We start from the raw sequence: 18,772 nt of genomic DNA on the forward strand, positions 1-18,772 counted from the left end.
ACTCAAGGTCCACAATGGTTGGATTCTTTGGGAATAGGTGGAGATGGAGACAGTGCAGGAGAGTGGAGTTGTAAAAGAAAAGCACCCTTGTTCATTGTACAGAGGAGCAGGTCAAACCTGCACAGAGGTGGGCCAGGCACTCTAACACACAACACCATCTCTGAGTCCTTGAATCACATCATTCTCTTCTAATGAAAGACAAGCCAGGAATGCTAGAGAAATAACCTTGTTAACTTCTATTGGAAAAGAATGAAGTTGATAATGAAGTGATCACAGCAAAAGCTTTCCATCAATTACAGAGCACCAAAATGGATTTCCATATCATGTAGAAGGAGGCTGGTTGGCCCCTTGGGTTTATGCTGGTTCTGAGAATTATCTTATTCACCCACTAATTTCCCCTGTAATCTATTCTTCCCACAAATCCCTCAATTGCTCTTAGATCCCACTAGCCTCTGGGGATGATTTACACTGGCCAATTTACCCGTCAATATGTACATCTGCAGGGACATTGTGTCACAACAGTACAAAACGTTAGTGAGATTGCATGGATCACTGAGTGAAGTACTGGACACCCAGCCATAGGAAAGATGTCATTTAGCTGGAAAGGGTGCAGAATTCAGAGGAACGTTGCTGGAACTGGGAGGCTTGAATTACAAGGAGACGTGGGGACTTTTCTCCCTGGACTGTAGGAGGCTGAGGGTCATCAAGGTTTTAAAAATTGTGACAGGCATAGACAAGGTAAATTGTCGCCAACTTCTTCCCAGAGGTAGGTGAATCTAAAACTAGAGGATGTCAATTTCAGGTGAAAGGGGAAAGATTTAAAAGGGATCTGACGGAAACCTTCACACAGAAGGTGGTGGGTACATTGGAATGAGCTGTCAGAAGTGGGGACAATTTTAACATATAAAGGGTATTCGGGCTAAGAGAAAGATGGGAAAGGGTAAAGAGCTGAATGGGACTAGGTCGGTCAGCATTGACAAGTTGGGTCGAATGGCCTGTTTCGGTGCTGTAGAACTCGACAGAACTTTGGGTTATCAGAGGAAACCAGAGCAGCTGGAGGAGACTCACAGGCTTCACAGAGAGAAATTCCACACGGAGATGTTCTGGATTGGTGTTCACATGCACAGATCAGTAAATGAGGTGTAAGGGGTTGGCACTTGGGGTCTGGGATACAAGGCAGTGCATGTTAGTCTGCAGCTGAACAAAGCCCTGGCTATACCTCTCGGCACTGCATCTTAGAAAGGTTATGTTGACCAGACAGATGAGGTAGATTGGAACCTAGACCAAGAGTTAATTATGTAGTCCTATCCTGGAATTCAGATCGTTAAAGGGTAATTTAATTGAATATATTAAATAAAATGAATATTGTAGAAAGAGAGAATTGTCCCTTGATTAGAGCCTAAGAGAACAACACATGGAGCAGCTGTAATCACTCTGCCTCTCAGCTCCAGTGACCCAGGCTCAGTTCTGACCTCAATTGCTGTCCGTGCAGAGTTTGCATGTTCTCCCCGAGACCATGTGGGTTTCCTCCTGGGGCTCGTATGTTCCAATGGTGGTTTCATTGGCCCCTTCCCGTGTAAGAGAGTGAGATCTCAGAGGAGTTGATGAGAACATGGAGAGAATATATTGGGATTAGGGTGGCATTCGTGGAAATGGGTGTTTGACGGACAGTGCAGGCTCCGTAGGCCAAATGGTTGTTTTGATGCTGTATCCATAGGTGACTCCATGACCAAGAAGTACAGGCTTAATCATTGAATGATACACCTTCCAAATATGACCTTAAGAAAGTCTTCAACAGAAAATAAACAGGAGTAATTTGAAGCTCTCTCTCCTTTGAATGGCCATTGGTGTTCAGTGAATTGCTTGTCTTGAACCTCAGATTAGAATGTAGAACAGCACAGGAACTTTAGGCTGAGTTGTGTTGCCCAGACTAGACTAATTCTTCTCTGCCATCCATGATTGACACCTTCCACTACTCACACTGTCACATGACTTTTGTATCTGTTTCCATCACTACCCTGGCAGCCTATTCCACGCACCCTCTCCTCTCCGTGTAAAATAACTTGCTCCGCACATTTCCCTTAGACTCCCCACCCCCAACTTCATTGTAAATGCCATGTTGTCGGCCCCTTGACATTTTAACCCTGGACCATAGATTCAAGGTTCAGCCCTATTTTGGTATTTGGTGGAGCTTTATTCACGAAGAGCCCTGAAGGATCTAAGAAAAGACTGAGTTATTTCAAGAAAGCCCTGACCTCTATGAGTGGTGCAAGGGGTTAGCCAAGTTCTGCCCTAATGTCTCAATGACCATCTCAAAGCCACTTGATGATGAGGTTGACATTTAATTAAAAAATAATGAAGGTCATTGTCACACGATCAAGGTATAATTCAGCCCCTGTTCAAATTCAGTTTCCAGTACAGTTTATTTCTGCAGGGAAGAATTAAAGTTACAACTTCACAAGATACACTGATCATAAAACACACACACGCACACACGCACGCACGCCCACACACCCGCACATGTTGATATGAAAGTGGTTTGTGAAAATACATCCGCCACACACAGTTCTGGGTTTTAATGAAGGAGATTTCTGTACACTACATCAGGTAAGTCGGGACATATTCACCATGATAAACTTGACTAATCAAATCTATTCATCGGCACAACCACGATACGGGAGTGTTGATCATCCCCAATGAATGGAACAGTATAGATACAGCATATACATAATGTTCTTCTTCATTCAAAGAATTAAGACTAACATATAAGTCAAGAATTATACACTGCTCAGGGTTTGCTGTTGAATAATTTCCAGTTTGTGCCACCAAAGGTCTGTCAAGCCAGGCACAGAGTGAGCAAATCCTTGGCCTGGATCCCCCCCTCCCTCTGAGTTGGTCACACCCTTGAGCTCTAGCAGACGGTCCCGTTTTCCGGCCTGGATTTTGGGTAGCTCGTCCTGGGGACGGTCTGGACCGAAGGAGCCAGCGTGCAGAAGAAGCCCGCGATGAGCGTCAACCCGAGGCCGCCCCAGGCGCAGAACATCGACCAGCCGTAGCCGTGGCTGATGTCGTCTGGCAGACCATACAGGTATCTGGGGTAGCGGGAGAGTTCAAAGTTAATTCCAGCGACGCACGTGCACAGTGAAATGATGCAGAACGTCCCTGTGAAAAGATGAAAGAATTGGGTTAAATCCACAGGGTAGCATCACAGGTAAAAACTCAACGCATCGACAAGACAGCCAAGGCAGTAGGTTGGCCAATAACAGTGAATATTTAGGATCTCTCTCTACTTTTTTGTATTTATTATCTATTTTCAATTTAATTTAAGATATACTATTGTAGTTGATTTATTTGTGAAGAACCTTTCAACTGCAGCAATAAGAATTTTGGGGATATGTACGATGTGTATGACGATAAACTTATCATCGTTTTCTCTGGGAGATGCAATTTGTACCTCATCTCCTCATCATTACCAGATTGATTCCTGGGATGGCAGGTTTGTTGAGAAAGAGGAGGTGAAGGAGACTGGACCTGTACACTCTCGAGTTCAGGAGAATGAAACATCAACATAATTTTTACAGGGCTTGAGTACCCGGATGAGGAATTGAGGTGAAGCTGGAATGCACGGAACCAGGAGTCACCTCACAGTCTCTAAACGAATGGTGGGACATTCGGGACAGAAATGAGGAGACATTCCTTCTCCCAGAGGCTGGTGAATCTCTGGAATTCCTTACCCAGGAGTTCAGTGGAGGAACAGTCACTGAGTACATTCCAACGCATGATGGGCACATTTTAAGGTATTGAGGGATATGGAGAGTTAGTGCAGAAAATGACACTGAGGTGACAGAGAGATGATACACGCACAAGGGCAGATTAGCTCACTCCTTGTTAATTTGTTTGGGTGAAAACATTTTTTTTCATTCACCTATGGTGACAATATTCAGTTTTGCCCTCCTGTCCTTTCTTGCTCCCTCCAACTCTGACAAAGTTGTCTTTGTAACTTTAACCTCTCATTCTGACTCTCCACTCACCTTCTTCCTTACAGCTAGAATAATTGAATGCCCAGAGCTGCATGAAATATCCAGACTGTGTCCTGGTAAACCCACGTAAATTCAACTTATTATGCATGAGGCCATGTTTTTATATGCAGTACGTGATCTGGAACTTCATCTCAATGGCCTACCCACCTTTAATAATCTATATTTCCATCCCAAGCTCTCTTTTCATAGTTATGCAGCACAGAAACAGGCCCTTCAGCCCATTGCATTCATGCTGTTTATCACTGCCTATCAATACTAATCCTATTTACCAGCACTTGGTTCATGATCTGCTCTCCCTAAGCCATTCAAGTGCTCCTCCAGATCTAGATACTGTTCCTTCACATTTGGTCATCATAATATTTCATAGATCCAGGAACCCGAACTAAAGTCATTCCCATTTCTTTGCATTAACTACATCTGCCACAGTTAAACAACAGTCTGCAGATGCTGTGATTGTAGTTTAATGCACAAATAAAACATGACTTCCCCTCCACCCCATCAACCCAACCCTCATCCTCTTCTCCTCCACTTCCCACACATCTGTCCTGTCCCCCTCTGCCCCCAGATGCAACAAGGACCGGATTCCCTTTGTTCCTCACCTACCACCCACCAGCCCCTGTCCTGCACTCTGTAGTCAGACTCGAATATCTCAGGGAAATTCCAGAAGTTTTTCAAACTGAGTCAACTCTTACAAGGCCCACTCTCTGAGCACATCTCCTCTCCCATTTCCCAGTTGACTAGCCTGGGTAGCGTGCAAAGCCAAGTTTAAATCAGCACACATGACAATAAAGAATTCAATTCCCTGTAGCACACTCCTTCCCACATGTCCATCAACTCTCACCAATCCCCTACCAACACAAGGGGTAAGCTACAATGACCATCTAGCCTTGTGTCTTAGGGAATGGGAGAAAATGGAACACCCATGTACTGTACATCTATGCAGTCACAGGGAGAACATAAAAACTCCACAGGATTGAACATCCTAACAGGCTAGATATCTATCCTTGCCAGAAGCCCTCTTGTTCCAGTTAATATAGGGTGTACAGAGGATACAGTGAACGGAAAATTCTTCTACCTGTGTAATCTGGCCTATCATCTATTCTACTCAACTTAATATGCATGAGGGCAACTTGCAAACATCTGCTCTCCTTCTCCGGGCGTGGCAGGGACAGTCTACCCAGGTGGGGATGGTGCTACCTCCCTTCCAATGCCTTACCCAATCAATGGCTTCATTAGTATTAGGCAATGAGTGATTAGATTGCATGAATCGTTGTCTGTGATGATCTCGGCTTCCTCAGAAGCCTTAGGGAATTCTGCATGTCATCTGCATCTCTTAACAACTTCTTCAGGTGTGCCATTGAAAGCATCCTGTCAAATTTGCTGACCACGGTAGTGGGTTGTATATAAAGGGACGATGAGTCAGCGTACAGGAGGGAGATTGAAAACTTGGTTGAATGATGCACTGACAACTCTCACCTAAACGAAGGAGCTAATTGTGGACTTCAGGAAAGGAAAACCAGAGATGTACCATCCAATGATCATGGGGCATCGGAGGTGCGGAGGGTGAGCAAATGTAAATTCCTGGGAGTCACTATCTTGGAGCATCTTTCCTGGATGAAGACAACACATCAGCACCTCTACCTGCTCAGGGCGTGGCGGAGGTTTGGTATAACATTGAGAACCTTGGCAACTTCTACAGATGTGTAGTGAAAAGTGTGCTGACTGGCTACATCATGGTCAGTTATGGGGGAACCAAGAGCTCTGAGCAGAAAGCCCTGCAATAGGTAGTGGACACAGCCCAGGACATCACGGGCAAAACCTTCCCCACTATCAAGAAAATCTACAGGGAACGCTGCCGTCGGAGAGCAGCAGTGATCATCAAGGATCCACACCACCCAGCACACGCCCTGTTCTCACTGCTACCATCAACGAAGAGGTGTAGGTGCCACAAGACTCATACCACCAGGTTCAGGAACAGCTGCTTCCCCTCCACCATCAGGCTTCTCAACATCAAACTCAATCAGGGACTAATTTAAGGGCTCTGACTTTGCACATTATTTATTACTGATTTTTTTGTTTTCTGTATTGCACAGCCATTCTTTTTTTCTTATCAATTCTCTCTTTTCCATGCGTATCTTTTCATGAGTAGAGATATTCTGCCTGACCCACAGGAAAAAGAATCTCGTGATGTCAATAATGTACCCTGACAATAAATCTGAACTTTGGACTTTATAATTTTGATTTATTGACAGTTCTTGAAGAAAATAGTGATGGGTCTTAAACCCCTGAGAGTGCAATTTCTGCTTCATGAAAAGCTCTGCTGGAGAGTGCCTGATTTAAAGGTTAGCCTGGATAAATTCATGAGGGACGTCTTCTTCTTCTGTTATATGGAGGGTTGAATCACAGCCTACAGAATGCTAACCAGCAAAGGGCAGGTAATTTCCTGGAGCTCAGGGGATTATGGGAATTATGACCACCATTAATGGATGAGTGCTGTGAGGAAGAGGATCCCAGTCCAAATTACTGACTGACCATTTTCCCCCACAGATACCGCCTGAAGCAGTGGTTCTCAACCTTTTCCTTTCCACCTTAAGTAATCCCAATGTCACAAGAGCTCTGTGATTAGTAAGGGATTGCTTAAGGAAGGTTGAGAACCACTGCTCTAGACCCAATATTTTGTTTGAGAAAAATTGTCATTGGCCCATTTCCTTTGGAGTTATGAAACCGTGCACATGACGAGTCAATTAGGGACAATTAAAACAGTGGCTTTCAAACTTTCCCTTTCCACTCACACACCACCTTACTGATCACTGAGCACTGATGGCATAGGGAATACTTAAAGTGGTATGTGAGTGGAAAGGAAAAGGTTGAGAACCACTGGCCTGAAGTAAAACATGAAAGATTGCAGACACCGTGGTTGAGGTAAAAAGACAATGCTGGAGAAACTCAGCAGGTCAAACAGTGCCCTTTATACAGCAACAGTGAAAATACAGAACCGACGTTTCGGGCTTGAGCCCTTCATCAGGGTATAGAAAAATGTTGTCAGGCATCTGTACAAAAGGCAATGGGGGAAGTAGCCTGGTCTCAATAAAGGCAGGAGGTAAATAGGTGGAGAAGGGAGGGAGGGCACAGCAGCAAGCAGGGGGAGGGATGGCTGGGTGAATAGAGAAGGAAGGAGGTGGAAGGTTTATGGAAAGAAGACAGGGGAAGGGAAAGGAGGGAGAAAGGAGAGCAGGATAGCATAAACTGGAGAAGTCGACGTTAATGCCATCCGGCTGGAGAGTGCCCAGACGGAAAATCAGGTGGTGTCCCTCCAATTTACCGGTGGTTTTGTTGGGATAGTACATGAGGCCATAGACAGACATGTGACTATGGGAATGGGGCACAGAACTGAAATGGTTGGCTACTGAAGGTCCCTGTCACTGCTGCGGACAGAGAGAAGGTGCTCAGCGATCTTTGATGTCGAGAAGACCACAAAGGGAGTACTGGATGCAGTAAATCAGTCCTGCGGATACGCAAGTGAAGTGTTGCTTCGCTTGAAAGGCCTATTTGGGGCCCCGGACTGTGGTGAGGGGAGGTGCGGGCACAGGTGTGGCTCCTCCTACAGCCACAGGAGAAAGTGCCATGGGGAGGGGGGGATTAGTGCATGAGGGAGGGAGCGGTCCCTTCAAAGGTAGAGGGGGAGGAGAGGGGCTGGACATGGGCTTGAATCCTGCACTGTCTGCTTGTACCTTCTCCCCGTGTCTGCGTGATCTCCCGCGGGGGCACCGGTTTGCTCCCACTGTTCAAAATGTATTGGGGGTGTGGGTTAATTAGGTGTAAATTGGGTGGCATGGACTCATGTTCCAAAATGGCCCGTTACTGTGTTGTATGTCTGAATTTTTTTTAAATTAAATCTCCCTTTTACCCTGTCCCCTCTTTCTCTCTTCTCACATCACTGACCGCTCAGCCACTGCCTGAACCCATTCCCCCTCCCTCTATTGCCCTTCCCTCTCTTCTCCCTTCTTCCACCCTTATCCTCTCCTCATTCCTCCTTCTATATCATGAAATTTCTCCTCTCCCCTCCTTTGTTCTTGACCATCTCCTTCTTTATTCTTTTTGCCCTCTGTTTTCTCTCTCCTGCCCCATTCTTTCACTCCTTCCATTTATAGTACCATGGAACAATGTTCTCTTAAAAGTCATGAACCCACATGACCTACCTTCTCTGGCAGACCATTCAACACTCTCACCACCCTCTGCATGAAAAAGATCCCCCTAATGTACACCTTAAATATTTCACCTTTCATCCTTAAACCATGCCATCTAGTTCTTTTCTCACCCAACCTCAGTGAGCAAAAAAAATCTGGTTGCAATCACCCTATCTATAACCCTCATAATTTGAAGACCATAAGACATCGGAGCAGAAATAGGCTATTCAGCCTATTGAGTCTGCCCTGCCATTTAATCATGAGCTGATCCATTTAGCCCCACTGCCCAGCCTTCTCCCCATAAGCTTGAAAGCTCTGGCTAAGCCATCGCTGCCTTCAATACACCAATAAGATGGCCTTCACAACTGCCTGTGGCAAAAAATTCCACAGATTTACCACCCTCTGGATGAAGAAATTCCTCTGTATTTCTATTCTAAGCAGACACCCTGTGGTGAATGTCTGCCAAGCCGCCTGTCTTCCCTCTGGCGAGCCTTGCTGTACTAACATTGGCTGTGCATTATCTCTACTGTTAAGGACACTCCCTTTGGGTATGCATCTATTGTCTTTCATTATTGTATCATGAGTTTCTGCTAATAAAAGCCATGATTATTGTTTGACCACATCATCTTTGTCTACTTCATCAACTGGCACTTCACACCCTTCAATACTGAAGTTGCGCCCTCTTGTCCTTGACACCCTTTCATCTTGGGAAACAAACCTTTCTACGTCTACACTGTCTGTGCTTTTCAACATTCAAAATGTTTCAATGAGATCCCCCCCATCATTCTCCTAAATTCCAGTGAGTACAGGTCAAGAGCTGTGATAACCCTTCCATTGTCAGAATCATCCTTGTGAACTTCCTCTGAACCTTCTCCAATGTCAGCACATCCTTTCTTAAATGAGGAGCCCAATACTCCATGTGAGGTCTCACCAGTGCCTTGTAAAGCCTCGACATCACATCCCTGCTCTTATATTCTATTCCTCTTCAAATTAATGCCAGTTTTGCATTTATCTTCTTCAACACTGACTCAACATGCACGTTTACCTTCAAGCTGTCCTGCATGAGGATTCCCAGGATCCTTTGCATCTGAGAATTCTCAACTTTCTCCCCATTTATTTCTTCTACCAAAGTGCATGACCGCACACTTCCCGCGACCTCCCTGTTTCCTCAACATGACCTGCTCCTCCACCTACCTTTGTACCATCTGCAAACTTGGCTACAAAGCCTTTCATTCCATAATCTAAATCATCGACTTACAACATAAAAAGAAGCAGCCCCGACACTGACCCTTGTGGAACTCCTCCACCAACTGGCAGCCAACCAGAATATGATCCCTGTATTGCCATTCTCTGTTTCCTGACAATCAACCAACGCTCTGCCCTTGCTCGTATATTACCATGGGCTCTTGTTAAGTAGCTTCACGTACGGCACCTTGTCAAAGGCCTTCTGAAAATTACAATCCACAACATTCACTGCAACTCATGTATTGTCACTTCAAAGAATTCCAAATTTTGTATCATTAAGTATTCAACAGCATATAAATTCATTGGATTATTCCTGGGAAGGGGCATTTCCTGCAAGGAATATGGAGGTTGTGTCTAAGCCATCTGGAGTACAGAAAAATGAAAATGGGATTGCAATACCAATCATATTTGGGATTTGACTGATAAAAGATCAATCCTTCATATAAATCTCAATTCTCTCCTGAACCCTTTCTCTCTATTTTCCCTTCTTCTCTGGCCTCCCACTCTATAAAGGAATGTATTGGCCATAGAGCCTCCCGCTCGTTCATCTATCTTCTTCCCCACCTCGTTGCCTTTGTTTCCAAGTTCCAAAATAGTATTGCTCCCAGCCCACTGTACCTTCTGCGCCCTTTCTCCTCCCTTTCTCGCCTCTCCCCCCCCCCCCGTTTTCTTGTCAGCTGTTCCCCCTCGCTTGCTCTCCTTTCCTTCTCCCTTTTCCCTTTCCACCACTCGCCCGCCCCCCCCCCCCCGAGTGAGAATGGTGGGGATCATTAGGTAATAGGACGTGATGCTGCAGTTACATGACATTCTGATAATACTTCAGATTGAAGAAATTCATCTAGCCGCTTCATCACTGCTACAATTGATTGGTCATTGGCCACAGGAGACACTGCAATGAATGTGTGCTGTTTGTGACCAAGTCAGAAATGAAGAAGCATTTCTAATGATTTTTTGTTGCCTTCAAAATAAATCTCGAGGAATTGCATCTCCTTAGATAAATGCAGAATTGCTTGGCGTGAGTCCCTTTACTCACTCAGAGAGAGAGAGAGAGAGAAATAAATTCTATATTTTTATGAAATGCAATCAAATAAATTTTATATTTCAATTGATCTTAAAAGGAACAAATACAGGAGCAGAAATTGAACTTTTGGTACCAGTGAGGCAACTCCTCCAAGCAGAGACCACACATAATCAATACTAGGATGTTGGCTACATTAGCTTGTTGTCACATGTACCGAGATACAGTGAAAAGCTCCATTTTACATGCTATCCAGGGATCACCAAAAAGGAGTCATTCTCTGGTGCCATTTCGGATTAAAAATTCAGAGAAAACATGGTCAAAGCAACATGACAAGATTATAGGTTCACTGGCTCTGACCTCCCATCCATTGCAGACATCCATGTAAGATGCTGCCTCAAGAAGGCAGTCAACGGCGTAAAGTACCCCCATCACCCTGGTCACAAACTGCGATTTTTGGGGAGAAGGTCATTCTGCATAATCCTTGACGAAGGACTCAGGCCTGAATCGCCTTTGTCTTTTATGGATGCTGAAAGACCGGTTGAATTCCTCCAGCATTTTGGTGTGTTTTTACAGAAGCCTGAAGACCAGCACCTCTAGATTCAAGAACAACAGCTATCAGGCTCTTGAACAATTCCCTTGTTACACTGATCGTAAACTACTTCGACACCAGAAAGAGTCCTGTCTGCACTATCGTAACAACACTTTTCTTGCACTACAGTAGCTGTGAATATTTATGATCGATCTATTATTTGTAATTATTATCTCTTTTTAATTTAATTCAATTTATACTATTGAAGTATTTTTTAAAAAGTACTTGTTTGGTTGCACCAGGTAAGAAGTTCAGTGTAAAAGCACATTATATAATTCAGGTATAGTGCCCAGTGTCTTGCTATTACAGTACCAATGACCCGGGATCAAATCCGACGCTGTCTGTAAGGAATTTGTACATTGTCCCCACGATTGCAAGTGCTTTCCCTTTATAAACATATGGGGTTTGTAAGCTAATTGGTGTATTTGGGCAGCAGGGGCTTGTGGGTTGGAAGGACCTGTTACCATGCTGTATCGCTAAAATTAAAGAAAAATTTAAAATATATATGACAATAAACTCATTAATCATGAGGTAAAAGGTGGGCGGACTTGCAATGTCCCGGAGGTGATCCTGATGTACAATAGCTGCAGAAATTGCAGAGGTTAAATAAAGTAGATGGCTGCAATTGGACCACACCATTTGCAGAATAACTCTCTGTCAAGCCTTCAACATGATGAGGTGAATTTCACACAAAGCTGCAAACAAGGAAATTCAGGATTGATTGCGAGAATGCAGGCACACATTTACATTCAGTCTCTGGCACCTTGCCTTCAAGGACCTTCGATGCTGTCTCAGAATTATCACGTGTATCAACAATTAATTTTAAGATTTTCTGACACATCCAATCAATCAATGAAATTAAATGGGAATAATCTGCTTGGGAGGGGAAAGAAAATAGCCCTGATTTGCAGAGGGATGAGTTTAATTAGGTTTTGAGTGTGTTAATGAGATAAGGGGATTATTTGAAAATGGATAGGAGACTGACAAGCCCATCAGTTAGGCTGGAGAAAATTATTCCTCCGGAATCTGAATAATAAAAGTGGAGTTATCCTATTTTTGGAGCGGCAGCTGCATAGAAATTTTTGGAAGCTCAGCTGGTAAAATGTTGAAGCAATCATTCCGATTAAACTGGTGGCTTCACAATGGCAGGGAAAGAAACCAAAACAATATGGGGAGAGAGGGAGGGAGGGAGGGAGGAGAGAGATTGTGTGTGTGTGTGTGTGTGTGTGTGGAGAGAGAGGGAAAGATAGGAGGGAGAGAAAGAATTTTTGGAGAGGGAAAGAAATAGAGAGAGAGAAAATAGGCCAGTCAAACCGTTGACATAGAAAGCGTGGTCTCTATGCTTCACTGTGTCATTAATCAAGAGGGAAGGGCTGATGTAGTGGCAGCATTGGTGCTGGTTCAGACCCAGGGGAGTGGAGACAAAACCCTCCTCCACAGGCTCTTACTGGCTCACTGTCCCACCCAACAGCTCCGCACACATTAAATTGCCTATAGAATGGGCTGGCAGAGTTTTCTGACAATTGAGATCCAGGTCAGAAAAGATTGGAGCACCCACACTTTTTGGCTGCCCAGATGACAAGGGTTGCAGGCTCTGGAGGAGTAGCGGATTGGTGCAGGGCATCCGAGTGGGAGAACCTCCTTTTGCCGAGAAGCAGAAGACCAAGAGAGGTAGAAGGTGGGGGATCACAGCAGTGGACCAGTGACAGGCTCAAAGGACTCACACCATTCCGTGTGCTGCTGGATACTGGATTGTGGGAACTAGATATCAGGGCCAGGATCCGTGAGGGTACCAGCAGGCCTCCTGAAGGGCCTCGGGCACTTACAGCTTCCTGATTGCATCAGGGGTTGGGAACCAGGGGATGAGAAGGGTGAATCGGAAGCTTAAAGCTCATGTTCACCACTGGAAGTGACAGGCGGCTGTGTAGATATGGAGGTTACAGGGGAGCAAGAAGTGGAAGAGGAGGTGGCTTGATCTGTGAGCACTTGCTGTCTCCATTAGGACTCTCTTATGGTTGTTTTTCTTATCTTGATAGAGGTGCTGGACTAGTGGGCACCTCTGTGTGCACTGAAGTTGTAAAAGCAATAGCTTTGAGTTCTTAGGAATAAATATCTCCAGTGACCTGACTTGGGACATGATGGATAAGAAAACCCACCAATCACTCTACTTTCTCAGAACACCAAGGAAGCTCAGCATGTCCCCATCCCTCAATAACTTCTACAGTGCAACATTGAAAACACACTTGCTGGATACATCATAGCATGGTACGGCAGGATGTTACAAAAACCTTCCTCCCCTCCATGGTCTCCGTCTACATCTTCCACTGCCTAGGAAAGGCAGCCAACATACTGAAGGACGCATTAAACCTAGGCACACTCTTTTCTCCCTCCTCCCAATGGGGAGAAGGCTTAAGAGTGTGAAAGTATGCACGAACAAGCTTAAAGACAGCGTCTTCCCTGTAACCATCAGGCTCCTGAATGAACCCCACCTGCTACTCTTGTTTGCAGCTAATTGGTCTTCTTTTACATTGTAATCTTATTGTCATATGACTATATGAATGGAAGAGGTAAACTGATGCAGGAGGTGGAAATCGGGAGAACACGAACCAGTCTTCATCAATGAGTCAGTAGTGAAGAGGGTTAAGAATTTCATATTCCTGGGCGTCAACATCTCTGAAGTTCTGTCCTGGAGCTTCCATGCTGATGCAATTACCAAGAAAGCTCACCAGCAGCTGTACTTTGTGAGGAATTTGAGGAAATTTGGTATGTCACCAAAGACTTGAAAATTTCTACAAGTGTACCGGGTGTGTCTAACTGGTTGCATCACTGTCTGGTATGAAGAAGAAAATACATAGGACAGAAAAAGACTACACAGAGAGTTGTGAACTTGGCCATCAGTCTTCACTCCATTGAGGACATCTACAAGAGGTGATGTCTCAAGAAAGCAGCCTCTGTCCTCAAGAACCCTCACCACCCAGGTCATGCTCTCTTCATACTGTTACCATCAGAAAGAAGGTACAGGAGCCTGAAGACAAGCACCCCTTGACACAATAATAGCTTCTTCCCCCCTGGCATCAGGTTTTTAAATTGGCAATGAACCATAGACATCTCATTTTGTCATCTTTTGCACAAATCGATTCATTTTGTAAATGAATTTTGTGACAGGTTCATGTCAATAAATTCAGATTCTGTTTGCAGAAAAACATGTATGAGGTATTTTGTGGAAACTAAACTTAAAGACAGAGCAAACAAAGGAAAACTTAACAATAACTGTAACCTTGACCTTGATCTTGAGCTGATTCCTAGGCTTTGGAGAAGCAGGATTCAATCCTGTACCATCAGACCATGTCCACTGTAATGAGAGTCTTACCTCCAAGTCTTACTGGTCAAGGGGTGCTTGTCAGGAAGTGAGGTGGTTTGGATATGGATTCATAGAGCACAGAACCAGACCCTTCGGTCCATCATCCATGCCAACCATCAAGTCCCGACATCTCATGAAGGTAGTGCTCGATTCTTAGCACGATCCAGTAACAATGGCTTCCCTGGGCAGAAATGACCCTCTGGTCACCAATTGCAATGGTTGATAAAGGACCAATGCTGGGAGGAGCCTCCTGCGTTCATCTGTCACTAGAGATTCGCACACCAATAGAATGGATTGGCAGGTATCCACCAACCCTGACTGAAATGGGTATTGGGCCCCTTGTATATGTAGGGGTCAGTCTTAACAACTATTGCAAGACCTTTGCTGGAGGTTTGGCAGGACTGGAGGGGCAGAATGAACTCACAAAGGCCAAACCCAGTGATGACAGATGCCACTGTGTCCCCTCTCTTGTTTTATTCCTGTACAATGCATTTCTAGCGCCATTGCCTCTTCCTTTATCGTTATTTTTTAGTCTGAGCATGGAATTCTGGGTTTGCAAAAGGTTCCATTTCCCCACTGCTGACACCTGCTTACTTTGACGAGCATAACATTCATTACTGGAAGGCCTTTATCTCCCAAACATCTTTCCAAGCATCAATATTATCAACTGGTAGCGCCAGGCACCCGAAGAACAGATAATACATTTATCCATAATCCTTCAGGGAGAAAGAAAATGTGGTTTCAGCTGATTATGATACACAATCTGAGTGGCTTCAGCCAATGTCACCATCTAAATGATTTTCTCAACTCTAACAGATTGAACAAGAATATTAAAAAACAACCGAGTCTGTATCATATGGAACAGAATGTGCCATGGAGGGATTTAAAAGAGAAAAACCTTTGTTCGTTATTCTGATTGCCTGAATGCCATTGAATCAGAGTTGCCAGTATACTGCAAGGAAACAGGCTCTTCAGCCCAATGCATCCATGCTAACCAAGGTGCCGACCTGAGCTCATCCTATTTGACCGCAATTAGACAAATCCCGCTAAATATCTCCCCTGCTTGAACCTGTCCAAATGTCTTTTAAACATTGTAATTGTCCCCAACCATACCACTTTCTCCGGCAGCTCGCTCCACAGACCACTGCCCTCTGTGTGAAAAGGTTGCCTCTCAAATCCCGTTTAAACCTTCCCGCTCTCACCTTACTCATTTAGTTTTAGATTCCCCTACCCTGGGAAAAAGACTGTGACCATTCATCTTATCTGTGATTCAATAAATCTTGCAAGGTTCTCCAAGGTAAACATCCTAGCCTATAACACCTCTTAACTCAGACTGTCCAGGCCCGCAGCATCCTTGGGAATTTTTTCTGCACCTTCTCTTGCTTAATCCCATCCATTTCTATAAAATGGTGATCAGAAAGACAGACAAAATAATATCATGCCACCTCTGAATCATCCAAGTCTGACATAGTTTCATACTTTTGAGAGCTGGGATTTGCCTTGGTGTACAGTTCCACCATTCATCGGGTTTGACGCAGAAGGTGATACATGGGTTAGATTTTCAGACAGTAGAATTAACTGAAGTTCAAAGGACCAGAAAACTGGGGTCTTAAGTGACATTGAAACCTTACTGGTGGCATTTGGAAGTAAAATATGTCTTCCGATAGTGAGGTTTGTGTCTGGGGTGGACATCTGAGGTCGATGTTGATGGTGGGGTGGGTATCTGAGGTCGGTGTTGGTGGGGTTTGTATCTGAGGTCAGTGTTGATGGTGGGGAGGGTATGTAGGTCGGTATTGATAGTGGGGTGGGTATCTGAGGTTGGTGTTGATGGTGGGATGGGTATCTGAGATCAGTGTTGATGGTGGCATTTGCATCTGAGGTCAGCATTGATGGTCAGGTGAGTATCTGAGGTCAGTGATGATGGTGGGGTGGTATCTGAGGACAGTGTTGATGATGGGGAGTGCATCTGAGGTCAGTGTTGATGGTGGTGTGGGTATCTGATGTTGGTGTCGATGGTAGGGTGGGTATTTGAGGTTGATATTGATGGTGGGGTGGGTATCTGAGGTCAGTGTTGATGGTGGTGTGGGTATCTGATGTTGGTGTTGATGGTAGGGTGGGTATCTGAGGTTGATATTGATGGTAGGGTGGGTATCTGAGGTTGATATTGATGGTAGGGTGGGTATCTGAGGTTGATATTGATGGTGGGGTGGGTATCTGAGGTCAGTGTTGATGGTGGGGACGGGTTATAGCTGAGGTCAGTGTTGATGGTGGTGTGGGTATCTGATGTTGGTGTCGATGGTAGGCTGGGTATCTGAGGTTGATATTGATGGTAGGGTGGGTATCTGAGGTTGATATTGATGGTAGGGTGGGTATCTGAGGTTGATATTGATGGTGAGGTGGGTATCTGAGGTCAGTGTTGATGGTGGGGACGGGTTATAGCTGAGGTCAGTGTTGATGGTGGTGTGGGTATCTGATGTTTGTGTCGATGGTAGGGTGGGTATCTGAGGTTGATATTGATGGTAGGGTGGGTATCTGAGGTTGATATTGATGGTGGGGTGGGTATCTGAGGTCAGTGTTGATGGTGGGGACGGGTTATAGCTGAGGTCAGTGTTGATGGTGGGGACGGGTTATACCTGAGGTCAGTGTTGATGGTGGTGTGGGTATCTGATGTTGGTGTCGATGGTAGGGTGGGTATCTGAGGTTGATATTGATGGTGGGGTGGGTATCTGAGGTTGATATTGATGGTAGGGTGGGTATCTGAGGTTGATATTGATGGTGGGGTGGGTATCTGAGGTCAGTGTTGATGGTGGGGACGGGTTATAGCTGAGGTCAGTGTTGATGGTGGCATATGTCTCTGAGATTGAGCTGTTGGTGTAGTTTATACATGCTGGCATTGGAAATCAGTAGTTTACCATCTGAAGATGATTGCAAACTGGATGATTTTTCTGGCATCCAGCTTCTGTTAACTCTGATCCAATGATTTTGTCTGAGGACAGGATTAGCATTGACTGAGACAAGCAAAAATTTCATTGCATCTGTACATTGTACTGATATACATGATGATGAACTCAGCTTGCCTGGATGAAAGCTTGGTATCTGCCTCTGTTGTTGGTGCTTTGTCTGGTGTGTCATCTGCTGAGAGGGTGGATTGGCTGGATCAGTAGGGACCTTTGGTGGATCTGGTATTTGGATGCTGGAACATGGGATGTCTATGGGGTTGGAGATTGGTGTCTGGTCACCTTGAGTTTGTGTCTGGAAGGAGCACTGGTATCTGGGTACATTTGGTATTTGGGCTGACATCTGGGAGCTGTGTTGGTGTCTAGGAAGGCATACAAATAAGCGAGGGGTGGGGATGGTATGCCGGGCATGGTTGGTATCTATTAGAAGGGGGTTAGTATGGGAATATTGTGGGTATTTGGTATACAGGAATAGTATGTGAGGACATAGGTGGTATCTATATGCTGAGGTTGACATCTGGGATATTGGCATCTGGGAGGTCAGGTGTTTAAATTGCATGTCGGTTTGGTATCTGGAGTTGGAGATTGGTATTCATGTGCTGAAGTTGGAATCTGGGATTGAACATTGGCATTGGAAACTGGGGAGGAGTTGGCTGGGTTCCAGGGTTGGTATCTGGATATTGAAGATATCTAGGGTTGGTATGTGGAATTGACATCTGCTGCTGGGTTGGTAACTGGGGTTGGTACCAGCTTCTGGAGCTGGTGTTTGGGTTATATTTGCTGCTGGATTGGCATCCAGGTTCAGAGATTGGTGTATGGTTGACCTTTGCTTGACTTGAGGAGCAGTATTAGGTCATTCCGCCACACCATTCCATCATAGCTGATATACTATCGATCCCATTCTTCTGCCTTCCCCCTTAACTCTTGATTTCCTTCCTAATCGCGAACCTATCTACCACCATCTTAACTATACCCATTGACTTGGCCTCCACATGCATCCACGGCAATGAATTCCACAAATTCACCATTCTCTGGATGAAGAATTTCCTCCTCATCTATGCTCTAATGGGAGGAATTTATGTTCTGAGGCTATGTTCTCTGGTCCTGGGTTGGTATCTAGAAGCCGAAACAAAACTTTCCCACTTGGTTTGAACTGGGATAACACTGGCTGGGTTTGTTGAACTTCAATATCTGCTGCCTCCGTGGACCTGCTGGAGAGCTCCTACCATTGCCAATCCTCTTTTCAGCACCCCTTGGCATCGAGGAATCACTTTAAACAGGATATTCCCCTGCCCAGAGGCTCATTTAAATGGGGCTCATTCCTCTGCTAGTTGTCGAGCAACAACTCAGCTGCTTGTGATTGGCCGGATTG

The 18,772-nt window shown here is 45.0% G+C and overlaps 1 protein-coding gene across 6 annotated transcripts in view; it reads right to left on the reverse strand.

Moving 5' to 3' along the window:
• Positions 1-2,435: 2,435 nt before the first annotated feature.
• tmem178bb (transmembrane protein 178Bb) overlaps positions 2,436-18,772 on the reverse strand; it is a 367,927-nt gene continuing 351,590 nt past the window's right edge. For all 6 annotated transcript variants that reach the window (XM_069903213.1, XM_069903212.1, XM_069903210.1 and 3 more), the window contains one exon: positions 2,436-3,162. In XM_069903213.1, the coding sequence (XP_069759314.1) occupies positions 2,912-3,162 (251 nt within the window). In that variant the 3' untranslated portion in view covers positions 2,436-2,911. The remainder of the gene's footprint in view (positions 3,163-18,772) is intronic.

This window comes from Narcine bancroftii, chromosome 11 (genome assembly GCF_036971445.1).
Source record: "Narcine bancroftii isolate sNarBan1 chromosome 11, sNarBan1.hap1, whole genome shotgun sequence".
Classification (NCBI taxonomy): Eukaryota; Metazoa; Chordata; class Chondrichthyes; order Torpediniformes; family Narcinidae; genus Narcine; species Narcine bancroftii.